We start from the raw sequence: 14,890 nt of genomic DNA on the forward strand, positions 1-14,890 counted from the left end.
TGCCAGTTTGCCGGCCAGGCTTCCTCAGCGGGGCTAAGGTGGACTCCCAGATAGAGGAGGTGCGTGGTGCTCCACGCAAAAGGTGTCATCTCCTCCGGCAGGGAGTCCACCCGCCACTGACCAACCAGGAGTCCGGAACATTTCTCCCAATTGATCCTCGCGGAGGACGCGGCAGAAAAGGTCTGCTGGCAGTCGCGCATCCTCCGCAAGTCAACGGGATCTGTGATTGCGAGGAGCACGTCGTCGGCGTAAGCCGAGAGGACGACCCGCATGGCCGGCTCGCGCAGAGCCAATCCCGTCAACCTCCTGCGAAGCAGGCACAGGAAGGGCTCCACGCAGATGGTATACAATTGGCCGGACATGGGGCACCCCTGACGCACTCCTCTCCCAAATCGAAGGGGCGCCGTCAAGGACCCGTTAACTTTGACTAGACACTCTGCGGCGGCGTATAAAAGTCGGACCCGGGCCACAAAATGCGGCCCGAGTCCGAAAGCGCGCAGAGTCCCGAAAAGGTAATCGTGATCCACCCTGTCGAACGCCTTCTCCTGATCGAGGGAGAGAAAGGCGACCGACTGACCAGTCCTCTGGGAAAGATGGATCAGGTCCCGGACCAGGTGGATGTTGTCCTGGATGGACCGGCCCGGGACCGTGTAGGACTGGTCGGGGTGGATCATGTGGGCCAGCACGGAGCCCAGGCGGGTAGACATAGCCCGGGCAAAGATCTTATAATCCGTGCTGAGGAGGGAGACCGGACGCCAGTTTTTAAGCAGGCGGAGATCGCCCCTCTTCGGCAGCAGGACGATGACCGCCCTGCGCCACGAGAGGGGCATCTCCCCGGTCGCCAGGCTTTCCCCCAGGACCCGCGCGTAATCGTCCCCCAGGACGTCCCAGAACGCCCTGAGGAACTCCACGGTCAACCCATCCAGCCCTGGGGATTTGCCCCTCGAGAGCTGGTGGAGGGCGCCAGTCAGCTCCGCCAACGTGAGCGGAGCCTCCAATCCTTCGGCGCCCTCCGGGCTGACCTGCGGCAGGTCCTCCCACAAAACTCTGCGCGCATCCTCGCTGGACGGATCCGGAGAGAACAACGCACTGTAATACGTCCGGACCAGGAGGCCCATTCCCTCCGGATCCGTGATGGAGGATCCGTCGTCGGCCAGCAGCTCGACGAGCTGCTTACGGACCCCCCGCCATTTTTCCAGCGAGTAGAAGAAGGGTGAGGCGCGGTCCAAATCTTCCAGGATCTGGATCCGCGACCTCACGTACGCGCCTCGGGACCCTATGAGCTGCAGGTTCCTCAGCGCGCCCTTCTTCTCTTTGTACGCCTGCCACAGGGCCGGGTCCGCGACGGCATGACCGAGGCGGGATTCCAAGTCGAGCACCTCCCTCTCAAGGCGCCCGATCTCGGCTTCCCGCCTCTTGGTCGACCCCTTCGCGTACTCCTGACAGAAGACGCGGATGTGAGTCTTGCCCACATCCCACCATAGCCTCAAGGAGGGGAAGCCCCCCTGCTTCCTTCTCCAGTCGGCCCAGAATCGACAGAACGAGTCCCGAAATCGCACGTCCTCCAGCAGCCGGTTGTTAAAGTGCCAGTACGCGGACCCCGCCCGCGTGCGGAGCGGAGTGAACTCCGCCCACACCAGGCGGTGGTCCGAGCACGGCACCAGCCGCATGGAGGCCGCCGAAACGCGGGAGACGTACGCCTGCGAAATGTAGAGGCGGTCGATTCGCGACCCCCCTCCTCCAGACCTCCACGTGAAGGCGCTGGAGTCGGGATGGAGATTCCGCCAGACGTCCACCAAGTTAAGGGAGCTGATCAGTCCCCTCAACTTCTCCACCGACGCTTGGCCGCGCTGGGGACCGGAGCGATCCCCCACCTCGAGGGTGCAGTTAAAATCCCCCCCGAGGATGATGCACTCGCCGCTATCGATGGAGCTCAAGAGAGTGGACACTTCTTCAAAGAAGCGCGCTTGCAAAGCGCCGGGCCTGGGCGTGTACACGTTCACAAAGTGGAGCGGCACGCTACCCAGGCGAACGGCGAGGTGGAGCAAGCGGCCCGGCACTAGCTCCTTGACCCCCAAGATCTCCGGCTGAAAAGTCGGGGCCAACAAGATAGCCACCCCACTAGAAATAGGGGTGAGGTGACTCATGTAGACCCCACCCTGCCACTCCAGGAGCCAGGTGGCTTCGTCTCCCGGAACGGTGTGGGTTTCCTGCAGAAAGCTCACCGCGTATCTCCCTTCCCTAAGGACTGAGAGATTGTGAAATCTGCGGTGAGCCCCTCTGCTGCCGTTGATGTTGAGGCTGGCTATGGTTATCTTCATGTCAAAGGTACTTAAAACCCGTCACCAACAGCTCACTGTGAGGAGGGAGTGGAAGTGCACCTGGCCCTCCACTCCCCCAGCAACCCATTGAGGAACACATTAAAACGGCGCCTCTCAACCAGTTTCACGTCCGCGCGCTTGCCCGCTTTCTTAAGGGCGGCACGGACGGACTGGATGATCAGCGCCAGATTCGACCAACGGTCGAGGGCCAGCTGAACTTTATTGCGGCAACCCCTGCAAGCCGCGAGGAAATCCCGGAGTTCCGCCGTGGGGATGAGGGGAGATTCGGTGGGAGGCACGAGGGACTCCACCACCTCACTGGCGATGGAATCAAGATCATCCTCCGTGCCCCGCACCGAATCCCCATCCTCCTCCGGGTCGTCACCGCCAGCGGCCGACACATCCACCACACACTGTGGGGCGGACGTCCCGGCCGCGCCAGCTGGTCCCGCCTCCGTCACGATCCCACCCCCAGGATCGATGGCGGAGGAGTCCTCTCTGGGTTCTATTGTGAAACTGGAGCCTGTAGGCACCAGCGGTTCAGGACCCCCCTCCACCTCCATCCCCAGGCCAATGACTGGTCCAGGGGAGACAGAAGTTCCGGACTCCGGGAAACCAGCCGGAGCCGAGACTGGAGGCGGCGAGAGGAGGCCATCTCCCGCTCCGCCAGCACCCACAGGCCCAGCAGATGGGGCAGCATTCTCAGTTATAACTGGGTCGGGTGTCTCCTGGTTGGTGGTGGACTCCGGCTGGGAGGCCCGACCCTCTGGGGCCTCGCCCTCCCCTTCATTCAGGACACCCGACCCAGTCGCAGTGGCGGAATGGGCGGTTTCCCCAGGCTCCCCCACCACAAGCAGGGCCCCACTTACTCCTTCAGGAGGGGCCTCACGTACCGGGGCCATCCCCTCCCCTCCATCCTGAGGAATAGGGAGCACCTGCCCGGACTTTGCAGCCTTGGTGGTGGCGGTAGGGGGCACCTGAGGACCAGAAACAGGAGGCAGCTCCCCTCCAACAGATGGGCCCTGCACCTCAGGGCCCTGTGTTATTTCTGTGGAGGGGTGCCTTCTCCTCTTTTTCGCACTTGGGCGCGGAGACTCAGAGACCTCCATGTCATCAGAGGCCTCCGCCTCCGCACCCTTTTTTCCTTTTTTAGTCACCCTGGGCCTGAGCCCAGCCCTGGGACAGGTGGATTCCATGGGAATGGGCTTTGGGCTGAGCTCAGGCTCGGGTTGAGTCAAAGTGTCCAGGGGACGCGCCTCACGATGTTTCTTTTTTCCCCGCGTCTTCCTTCCGCTCGGACGGACGCTCCCCTCCCCGCCAGAGGCTGTGAAAACCACAGCCTCCGGAACCGACTGAGCGGTGTCTGTTGGATGTGCGGGGGGAGTGGGAGGAGGTGCTGTGGAACCACTCTGGGCCGCCGAGGTGGAGCTGGCGGCCGGGAGGTTGGGGCAGTTCTTCCGAACATGCCCCACCCCCTTGCAGACGTGGCACCGCGCCCCGTCCGAGGTCCAAAAGACGCGGTAGGCCGTCCCCTGGAACTCCACATTAAATTGGCCCTCCGTGTCCTCCTCCCGCGCCAGCTGCATAAATAACTGGCGGCGGAAGGAGTAGACATGTTGGAGGCTGTGCTCCCGAAGACCAAGCCGGACTGGGGTGATCCCCGACCTCACCTCCCCCAGATGGTGCAGGTGGGGGAGGAGGAGCTCACTGGGAATGAAGGGTGGGACGTTGGACAACATTATCCGATGCGCAGTGGCCCCCAGAGGGTCCACTGGCAGGAAGGTCCCCCCCACAGTGAGCCCTTTACTCAGGGCCAGGGACACCGCCCGCTCGGTCTTCAAAAAGAACACAGCCTTCCCATACATCTTTGAGGCCGCAACAATGGCCGAGGGGCCGACAACCACGGCCATTGCCTTAACGCAGGCCTCAATAGACATGTTGGGGTGGGGATAGCTCTTCACCCCATGGCTGCATGTCAATAATTTAAAGGGTGACGGGGCCACGTGGGCAGCCACAGAAGCTGCAGCTGCGTAGGTAGTAGAGGGCCCCGCCACCGGTGATGAAGGGCTTGCCATGGGTCCAAGAGCTAAACCCACCCCAAATTGTGGACTTGCACACTAAATAACAGATTCACAGAAAAATTTGAAAAGACAAACAAACAAACAACAGGTTAGTGGAGAGGCTGAGGTAAGAGAGGAGAGGCAAAGGCAGGCTGGAAGGGATGACTTGCTTTCTGGAGGTGGTGCTCACAGTACACTTAAAACAAACAGTCTTTGAAGTTGGTCTTCCGGTCTTCTGGTTGGGGGAGTCGTCTTCACCTGGGTCAGCTGAAGCTGCCCAGGCACTATCTATCCCCTTCCGTCTGTTTAGCTGGGCAGCTTCAGCTGACCCAGGCTTGGCAATTGGGGTGGGGAGGGAGCTTTCCTGTGTGCTTTTGCAGCAGCACAGATTCCTGTTGAATTGGCAGCCCCACCCCTTGTTGTTCCAGCCACTTGTTCCTCCCCCAACAGTCCAAAGTAAATTACTGGTGTTCAGCACCCACCTCCAGACAAAGCCTTGTTTCCACAAAATGTCCCTTTCTTCTCTTTAATGGAGACTGTTGTTGGAGTTTTCCTCTGCTTGTTGGTAGCTGCTCTCCCTTGCTCAGTGCAGCTCCTCTCTCCACCTCTGCAACCTACAACTGCCACCAGCACTCTCAGCTGCACCTCGTTGAGGCTCTCAACACTCAGGCTCCCAAATCAGAGAGCAGCCAATCCCAGTGCTGTACCTGTCCTGGGAGTGTTTGATGGGGACAGTGTAGAGGGAGCTTTACTCTGTATCTAACCCCCGTGCTGTACCTGTCCTGGGAGTGTTTGATGGGGACAGTGTAGAGGGAGCTTTACTCTGTATCTAACCCCCGTACTGTACCTGTACTGGGAGTGTTTGATGGGGGACAGTGTAGAGGGAGCTTTACTCTGTATCTAACCCCCGTGCTCTACCTGTCCTGGCTCTGGGGGAGGGAGGAGCTGCGTGGGTCAGAGGGAGGTTGAGTGGTGGGTGTAGAGGTGTCGATATGCTGGACCCTCCCTCACTCTGCCTCTCCACACACTGTACTCAGGTTCGTTACCCAGACAGAATCACTCTGATCCGAGGAAACCATGAAAGTCGGCAGATCACACAAGTCTACGGTTTTTACGATGAATGTCTGCGCAAGTACGGCTCCGTGACAGTGTGGCGTTACTGCACGGAAATCTTCGACTACCTCAGCCTATCAGCTATCATCGATGGCAAGGTAAGAGGGAAGGGATAGAGTCAGTGAGGGTGATTATCGGACAGTGAGTGAGGGTGATTATCGGACAGTGAGTGAGGGTGATTATCGGACAGTGAGTGAGGGTGATTATCGGACGGTGAGTGAGGGTGATTATCGGACGGTGAGTGAGGGTGATTATCGGACAGTGAGTGAGGGTGATTATCGGACGGTGAGTGAGGGTGATTATCGGACAGTGAGTGAGGGTGATTATCGGACGGTGAGTGAGGGTGATTATCGGACAGTGAGTGAGGGGGATTATCGGACAGTGAGTGAGGGTGATTATCGGACGGTGAGTGAGGGTGATTATCGGACGGTGAGTGAGGGTGATTATCGGACAGTGAGTGAGGGTGATTATCGGACGGTGAGTGAGGGTAATTATTGGACAGTGAGTGAGGGTGATTATCGGACAGTGAGTGAGGGTGATTATCGGACGGTGAGTGAGGGTGATTATCGGACGGTGAGTGAGGGTGATTATCGGACGGTGAGTGAGGGTGATTATCGGACGGTGAGTGAGGGTGATTATCGGACGGTGAGTGAGGGTGATTATCGGACGGTGAGTGAGGGTGATTATCGGACAGTGAGTGAGGGTGATTATCGGACGGTGAGTGAGGGTGATTATCGGACGGTGAGTGAGGGTGTTATCGGACGGTGAGTGAGGGTGATTATCGGACGGTGAGTGAGGGTGATTATCGGACGGTGAGTGAGGGTGATTATCGGACAGTGAGTGAGGGGGATTATCGGACGGTGAGTGAGGGTGATTATCGGACAGTGAGTGAGGGTGATTATCGGACGGTGAGTGAGGGTGATTATCGGACGGTGAGTGAGGGTGATTATCGGACAGTGAGTGAGGGTGATTATCGGACGGTGAGTGAGGGTGATTATCGGACAGTGAGTGAGGGTGATTATCGGACAGTGAGTGAGGGTGATTATCGGACGGTGAGTGAGGGTGATTATCGGACGGTGAGTGAGGGTGATTATCGGACGGTGAGTGAGGGTGATTATCGGACGGTGAGTGAGGGTGATTATCGGACGGTGAGTGAGGGTGATTATCGGACAGTGAGTGAGGGTGATTATCGGACGGTGAGTGAGGGTGATTATCGGACGGTGAGTGAGGGTGATTATCGGACGGTGAGTGAGGGTGATTATCGGACGGTGAGTGAGGGTGATTATCGGACGGTGAGTGAGGGTGATTATCGGACGGTGAGTGAGGGTGATTATCGGACGGTGAGTGAGGGTGATTATCGGACGGTGAGTGAGGGTGATTATCGGACGGTGAGTGAGGGTGATTATCGGACGGTGAGTGAGGGTGATTATCGGACGGTGAGTGAGGGTGATTATCGGACGGTGAGTGAGGGTGATTATCGGACGGTGAGTGAGGGTGATTATCGGACGGTGAGTGAGGGGGATTATCGGACGGTGAGTGAGGGGGATTATCGGACGGTGAGTGAGGGGGATTATCGGACGGTGAGTGAGGGTGATTATCGGACGGTGAGTGAGGGTGATTATCGGACGGTGAGTGAGGGTGATTATCGGACGGTGAGTGAGGGTGATTATCGGACAGTGAGTGAGGGTGATTATCGGACAGTGAGTGAGGGTGATTATCGGACGGTGAGTGAGGGTGATTATCGGACGGTGAGTGAGGGTGATTATCGGACGGTGAGTGAGGGTGATTATCGGACGGTGAGTGAGGGTGATTATCGGACAGTGAGTGAGGGTGATTATCGGACAGTGAGTGAGGGTGATTATCGGACAGTGAGTGAGGGTGATTATCGGACGGTGAGTGAGGGTGATTATCGGACGGTGAGTGAGGGGGATTATCGGACAGTGAGTGAGGGTGATTATCGGACAGTGAGTGAGGGTGACTATCGGACAGTGAGTGAGGGTGACTATCGGACAGTGAGTGAGGGTGACTATCGGACAGTGAGTGAGGGGGATTATCGGACAGTGAGTGAGGGGGATTATCGGACAGTGAGTGAGGGGGATTATCGGACAGTGAGTGAGGGTGATTATCGGACAGTGAGTGAGGGGGATTATCGGACAGTGAGTGAGGGGGATTATCGGACAGTGAGTGAGGGTGATTATCGGACAGTGAGTGAGGGGGATTATCGGACAGTCTGTCTCACTCACTCTCTCTTGTTCATTGTCCAGATATTCTGTGTACACGGTGGCCTTTCGCCCTCCATACAAACTCTGGACCAAATTCGGACGATAGATCGGAAGCAGGAGGTTCCTCATGATGGTCCAATGTGTGATCTGCTGTGGTCTGACCCTGAAGGTAACCAGCAATTAGTCCCTGGAGCGGTGAGAGCAACTCCTGAACTCCTTGTGTGATGTAATTCCCCTGTCACCACAGGCACCGACCGACTCTCCCCAGGGTACTGGGTCACCACAGGCATCGACTCTCCCCAGGGTACTGGGTCACCACGGGCACCGACTCTCTCCAGGGTACTGGGTCACCACGGGCACCGACTCTCCCCAGGGTACTGGGTCACCACGGGCACCGACTCTCCCCAGGTTACTGGTTCACCACGGGCACCGACTCTCCCCAGGGTACTGGATCACCACGGGCACCGACTCTCCCCAGGGTACTGGGTCACCACGGGCACCGACTCTCCCCAGGTTACTGGGTCACAACGGGCACCGACTCTCCCCAGGGTACTGGGTCACCACAGGCACTGACTCGCCCCAGGGTACTGGGTCACCACTGGCACCGACTCTCCCCAGGGTACTGAGTCCCCACGGGCACCGACTCCCCAGGGTACTGGGACAACACGGGCGCCGACTCTCCCCAGGGTACTGGGTCACCACGGGCACTGACTCTCCCCAGGTTACTAGGTCACAACGGGCACCGACTCTCCCCAGGGTACTGGGTCACCACAGGCACCGACTCGCCCCAGGGTACTGGGTCACAACAGGCACCGACTCTCCCCAGGGTACTGGGTCACCACGGGCACCTACTCTCCCCAGGGTACTGGGTCACCATGGGCACCGACTCTCCCCAGGGTACTGGGACACCACGGGCACCGACTCTCCCCAGGGTACTGGGACACCACAGGCGCCGACTCTCCCCAGGGTACTGGGTCACCACGGGCACCGACTCTCCCCAGGGTACTGGGTCACCACGGGCACCGACTCTCCCCAGGGTACTGGGTCAACACGGGCACTGTCTCTCCCCAGGGTACTGGGTCACCACGGGCATCGTCTCTCCCCAGGGTACTGGGTCACCACAGGCACCGACGCTCCCCAGGGTACTGGGTCACCATGGGCACCGACTCTCCCCAGGGTACTGGGACACCACGGGCACCGACTCTCCCCAGGGTACTGGGTCACCACGGGCACCGACTCTCCCCAGGGTACTGGGTCACCACGGGCACCGACTCTCCCCAGGGTACTGGGTCACCACGGGCACCGACTCTCCCCAGGGTACTGGGTCACCAAGGGCACCGACTCTCCCCAGGGTACTGGGTCACCACGGGCACTGACTCTCCCCAGGTTACTGGGTCACAACGGGCACTGACTCTCCCCAGGTTACTGGGTCACAACGGGCACCGACTCTCCCCAGGTTACTGGGTCACAACGGGCACCGACTCTCCCCAGGGTACTGGGTCACCACAGGCACCGACTCGCCCCAGGGTACTGGGCCACAACAGGCACCGACTCTCCCCAGGGTACTGGGTCACCACGGGCACCGACTCTCCCCAGGGTACTGGGTCACCACGGGCATCGTCTCTCCCCAGGGTACTGGGTCACCACAGGCACCGACGCTCCCCAGGGTACTGGGTCACCATGGGCACCGACTCTCCCCAGGGTACTGGGACACCACTGGCACCGACTCTCCCCAGGGTACTGGGTCACCACGGGCACCGACTCTCCCCAGGGTACTGGGTCACCACGGGCACCGACTCTCCCCAGGGTACTGGGTCACCAAGGGCACCGACTCTCCCCAGGGTACTGGGTCACCACGGGCACTGACTCTCCCCAGGTTACTGGGTCACAACGGGCACTGACTCTCCCCAGGTTACTGGGTCACAACGGGCACCGACTCTCCCCAGGTTACTGGGTCACAACGGGCACCGACTCGCCCCAGGGTACTGGGTCACCACAGGCACCGACTCGCCCCAGGGTACTGGGTCACAACGGGCACCGACTCTCCCCAGGGTACTGGGTCACAACGGGCACCGACTCGCCCCAGGGTACTGGGTCACCACGGGCACCGACTCTGCCAGCTGTCTTGGGCGAGCACTGCTCGCCGGCTGCACCTAACAGTATCCCATTTCTTCCTTTCAGACACGACAGGCTGGGGAGTGAGCCCGAGGGGGGCTGGGTACCTATTTGGCAGTGATGTTGTAGCTCAGTTCAACGCTGCCAATGACATTGACATGATCTGTCGGGCTCATCAGCTGGTGATGGAGGGATACAAGTGGCACTTCAACGAGACCGTTCTAACAGTCTGGTCTGCACCAAACTACTGCTACAGGTGAGAGCAGGGACACTGCCTCTGTGTTGGGTTAGTCCCCATTCACCCACTGCAACCTTAGCAGCACTGTGTACAGTTCCGGTCTGGTTAGATCACACTCGGAGCACTGTGTACAGTTCTGGTCTGGTTAGATCACACTCGGAGCACTGTGTACAGTTCTGGTCTGGTTAGATCACACTAGGAGCACTGTGTACAGTTCCAGTCTGGTTGGACCACACTCTGAGCACTGTGTACTGTTCCGGTCTGGTTGGACCACACTCTGAGCACTGTGTACAGTTCTGGTCTGGTTAGATCACACTCGGAGCACTGTGTACAGTTCCGGTCTGGTTAGATCACACTCGGAGCACTGTGTACAGTTCCGGTCTGGTTAGACCACACTCGGAGCACTGTGTACAGTTCCGGTCTGGTTAGACCACACTTGGAGCACTGTGTACAGTTCCGGTCTGGTTAGACCACACTCGGAGCACTGTGTACAGTTCCGATCTGGTTAACCACACTCGGAGCACTGTGTACAGTTCCGATCTGGTTAACCACACTCGGAGCACTGTGTACAGTTCCGGTCTGGTTAGATCGCACTCGGAGCACTGTGTACAGTTCCGGTCTGGTTAGACCACACTTGGAGCACTGTGTACAGTTCCGGTCTGGTTAGACCACACTCTGAGCGCTGTGTACAGTTCCGGTCTGGTTAGATCACACTCTGAGCACTGTGTACAGTTCTGGTCTGGTTAGATCGCACTCGGAGCACCGTGTACAGTTCTGGTCTGGTTAGATCACACTCGGAGCACTGTGTACAGTTCTGGTCTGGTTAGATCACACTCGGAGCACTGTGTACAGTTCCGGTCTGGTTAGATCACACTCTGAGCACTGTGTACAGTTCCGGTCTGGTTAACCACACTCGGAGCACTGTGTACAGTTCCGATCTGGTTAACCACACTCTGAGCACTGTGTACAGTTCCGGTCTGGTTAGATCGCACTCGGAGCAGTGTGTACAGTTCCGGTCTGGTTAGATCACACTCGGAGCACTGTGTACAGTTCCGGTCTGGTTGGACCACACTCGGAGCACTGTGTACAGTTCCGGTCTGGTTAGATCACACTCTGAGTACTGTGTACAGTTCCGGTCTGGTTAGATCACACTCTGAGCACTGTGTACAGTTCCGGTCTAGTTAGATCACACTCTGAGCACTGTGTACAGTTCCGGTCTGGTTAGATCACACTCTGAGCACTGTGTACAGTTCCGGTCTGGTTAGACCACACTCGGAGCACTGTGTACAGTTCCGGTCTGGTTAGATCACACTCTGAGCACTGTGTACAGTTCCGGTCTGGTTAGATCACACTCTGAGCACTGTGTACAGTTCCGGTCAGGTTAGACCACACTCGGAGCACTGTGTACAGTTCCGGTCTAGTTAGATCACACTCTGAGCACTGTGTACAGTTCCGGTCAGGTTAGACCACACTCGGAGCACTGTGTACAGTTCCGGTCTGGTTAGACCACACTCTGAGCACTGTGTACAGTTCCGGTCTGGTTAGATAACACTCGGAGCACTGTGTACAGTTCTGGCCAGGCCTGGCGGAGGGGGTTGAGTGGGTCAGGCCTGGCGGAGGGGGTTGAGTGGGTCAGGCCTGGCGGAGGGGGTTGAGTTGGTCAGGCCTGGCGGAGGGGGTTGAGTTGGTCAGGCCGGGCGGAGGGGGTTGAGTGGGTCAGGCCTGGCGGAGGGGGTTGTGTGGGTCAGGCCTGGCGGAGGGGGTTGTGTGGGTCAGGCCTGGCGGAGGGGGTTGAGTGGGTCAGGCCTGGCGGAGGGGGTTGAGTGGGTCAGGCCGGGGTGGAGGGGGTTGAGTGGGTCAGGCCAGGCGGAGGGGGTTGAGTGGGTCAGGCCTGGCGGAGGGGGTTGAGTTGGTCAGGCCTGGCGGAGGGGGTTGAGTGGGTCAGGCCTGGCGGAGGGGGTTGAGTGAGTCAGGCCTGGCGGAGGGGGTTGAGTGGGTCAGGCCTGGCGGAGGGGGTTGAGTTGGTCAGGCCTGGCGGAGGGGGTTGAGTGGGTCAGGCCTGGCGGAGGGGGTTGAGTGGGTCAGGCCGGGCGGAGGGGGTTGAGTGGGTCAGGCCTGGCGGAGGGGGTTGAGTGGGTCAGGCCGGGCGGAGGGGGTTGAGTGGGTCAGGCCTGGCGGAGGGGGTTGAGTGAGTCAGGCCTGGCGGAGGGGGTTGAGTGGGTCAGGCCTGGCTGGAGAAGGAGATGGTGCCTGAATTCATCCTCTGCTGATGTCTGATCTCTCGCTGCCTCTTCACAGATGCGGGAATGTTGCTGCCATTCTGGAACTGGACGAGCATCTCCAGAAGGAATTCATCATCTTCGAGGCAGCTCCACAGGAGACCCGGGGAATCCCCTCCAAGAAACCGGTGGCTGACTACTTCCTGTGACGTGACCTTTGGCCTCCTCCGGCCCGGACTGGAACTTGACCCCCGCCTCCACCACCGCCGTCCAAGACCCCCAACGCCAGCCGACTGCTCACCGGCCCCGACCGGGAGCACCGACTCCACCGACTCCCAGCTGTCGAGAAAGAGAGAGGGAGAGAGAGAGCCAGGGACGGTGGGACACAGCTGCAGAGGTGCCTCAGAACTGGTCAGCTTTTAATGCAGTATCGAGCAGAGGCGGTCCTCGGAACTGGGTCCCCCTACCCCGCGCAGGACACACCGACAGCCCCTCGCCCAACTCTCACCCTCTCACAAGGGCTCGGTGGCCGCCATCGTGCTTCCCCGGCACCTCCCTCCCTCGGCTGTGACCGGCCCCTGTCATTTGTTTCCTGCCTCTCCGTGTTGGCCCCACCCCTGCCAGTGATTATTCTATCTGGGGGAGTAGTCACCTCACCCAGGATCCATGGGCACCGACTCTCCCCGGGGTGGGCGTCCCCATGGGCACCGACTTTCCCCGGGGTACGGGTCCCTCACGGGCACTGACTCCCTGGGGCACGGGTCCCCACGGGCACTGACTCTCCCCGGGGTACGGGTCCGCCACGGGCACTGACTCTCCCTGGGGTACGGGTCCCTCACGGGCACTGACTCCCTGGGGCACGGGTCCCCACGGGCACTGACTCTCCCCGGGGTACGGGTCCGCCACGGACACTGACTCTCCCCGGGGTGGGCGTCCCCATGGGCACCGACTTTCCCCGGGGTACGGGTCCCTCACGGGCACTGACTCTCCCCGGGGTACGGGTCCCCCAAGGGCACTGACTCTCCCCGGGGTGGGGATCCCCCAAGGGCACTGACTCTCCCCGGGGTACGGGTCCCTCACGGGCACTGACTCTCCCCGGGGTACGGGTCCCTCACGGGCACTGACTCTCCCTGGGGTACGGGTCCCTCACGGGCACTGACTCTCCCCGGGGTACGGGTCCGCCACGGGCACTGACTCTCCCCGGGGTGGGGATCCCCCAAGGGCACTGACTCTCCCCGGGGTGGGGATCCCCCAAGGGCACTGACTCTCCCTGGGGTACGGGTCCCTCACGGGCACTGACTCTCCCCGGGGTACGGGTCCCTCACGGGCACTGACTCTCCCCGGGGTACGGGTCCCCCACGGACACTGACTCTCCCCGGGGTACGGGTCCCTCACGGACACTGACTCTCCCCGGGGTACGGGTCCCTCACGGGCACTGACTCTCCCCGGGGTACGGGTCCCTCACGGGCACTGACTCTCCCTGGGGTACGGGAGCTGGCATTAGTTTGGATTACAGCAGGGGGATGGAAGCTGGGACTTTGCTATCCTGTGTCTCTTTAACCTGATAGTTTGTGTGTGCACTGAGGCTCTGCATCAATTTGGCTCAATCATTTTTTAATTTCTACATTTCTGTGAAAAGAACTTCCTCTGCCTCCAGGTTTAGTCAGGAACAATTTTGATGATAGATTCATTCTCGTAATAAAATCCTCAAAAAAACACCAATAAAAATTGCAAACTTTCACCTTTCGTTCCTCCAAATCTATTTTCTGAAGAACATGATCGAGGGCTTTGTATGATCAGAGTGTTTGATGAGGACAGTGTCGAGGGAGCTTTACTCTGTATCTAACCCCCATACTGTACCTGTCCTGGGAGTGTTTGATGGGGGACAGTGTAGAGGGAGCTTTACTCTGTATCTAACCCCCGTACTGTACCTGTCCTGGGAGTGTTTGATGGGGGACAGTGTAGAGGGAGCTTTACTCTGTATCTAACCCCCGTACTGTACCTGTCCTGGGAGTGTTTGATGGGGACAGTGTAGAGGGAGCTTTACTCTGTATCTAACCCCCGTACTGTACCTGTCCTGGGAGTGTTTGATGGGGACAGTGTAGAGGGAGCTTTACTCTGTATCTAACCCCATACTGTACCTGTCCTGGGAGTGTTTGATGGGGACAGTGTAGAGGGAGCTTTACTCTGTATCTAACCCCCCGTACTGTACCTGTCCTGGGAGTGTTTGATGGGGACAGTGTAGAGGGAGCTTTACTCTGTATCTAACCCCCGTACTGTACCTGTCCTGGGAGTGTTTGATGGGGGACAGTGTAGAGGGAACTTTACTCTGTATCTAACCCCGTACTGTACCTGTCCTGGGAGTGTTTGATGGGGGACAGTGTAGAGGGAGCTTTACTCTGTATCTAACCCCCGTACTGTACCTGGCCTGGGAGTGTTTGATGGGGACAGTGTAGAGGGAGCTTTACTCTGTATCTAACCCTGTACTGTACCTGTCCTGGGAGTGTTTGATGGGGACAGTGTAGAGGGAGCTTTACTCTGTATCTAACCCCCGTACTGTACCTGTCCTGGGGAGTGTTTGATGGGGACAGTGTAGAGGGAG

At 59.1% G+C, this 14,890-nt stretch overlaps 1 protein-coding gene across 2 annotated transcripts in view; it reads left to right on the top strand.

The window, feature by feature from the left end:
• Positions 1-14,029, top strand: part of LOC137364728 (serine/threonine-protein phosphatase 4 catalytic subunit) — a 36,178-nt gene extending 22,149 nt beyond the window's left edge. For both annotated transcript variants that reach the window (XM_068027759.1, XM_068027758.1), the window contains 4 exons: positions 5,419-5,592; positions 7,759-7,885; positions 9,898-10,087; positions 12,368-14,029. In XM_068027759.1, the coding sequence (XP_067883860.1) occupies positions 5,419-5,592; positions 7,759-7,885; positions 9,898-10,087; positions 12,368-12,497 (621 nt within the window). In that variant the 3' untranslated portion in view covers positions 12,498-14,029. The remainder of the gene's footprint in view (positions 1-5,418; positions 5,593-7,758; positions 7,886-9,897; positions 10,088-12,367) is intronic.
• Positions 14,030-14,890: the final 861 nt, after the last annotated feature.

The sequence above is a fragment of the Heterodontus francisci genome, unplaced genomic scaffold (genome assembly GCF_036365525.1).
Source record: "Heterodontus francisci isolate sHetFra1 unplaced genomic scaffold, sHetFra1.hap1 HAP1_SCAFFOLD_836, whole genome shotgun sequence".
NCBI lineage: Eukaryota > Metazoa > Chordata > Chondrichthyes > Heterodontiformes > Heterodontidae > Heterodontus > Heterodontus francisci.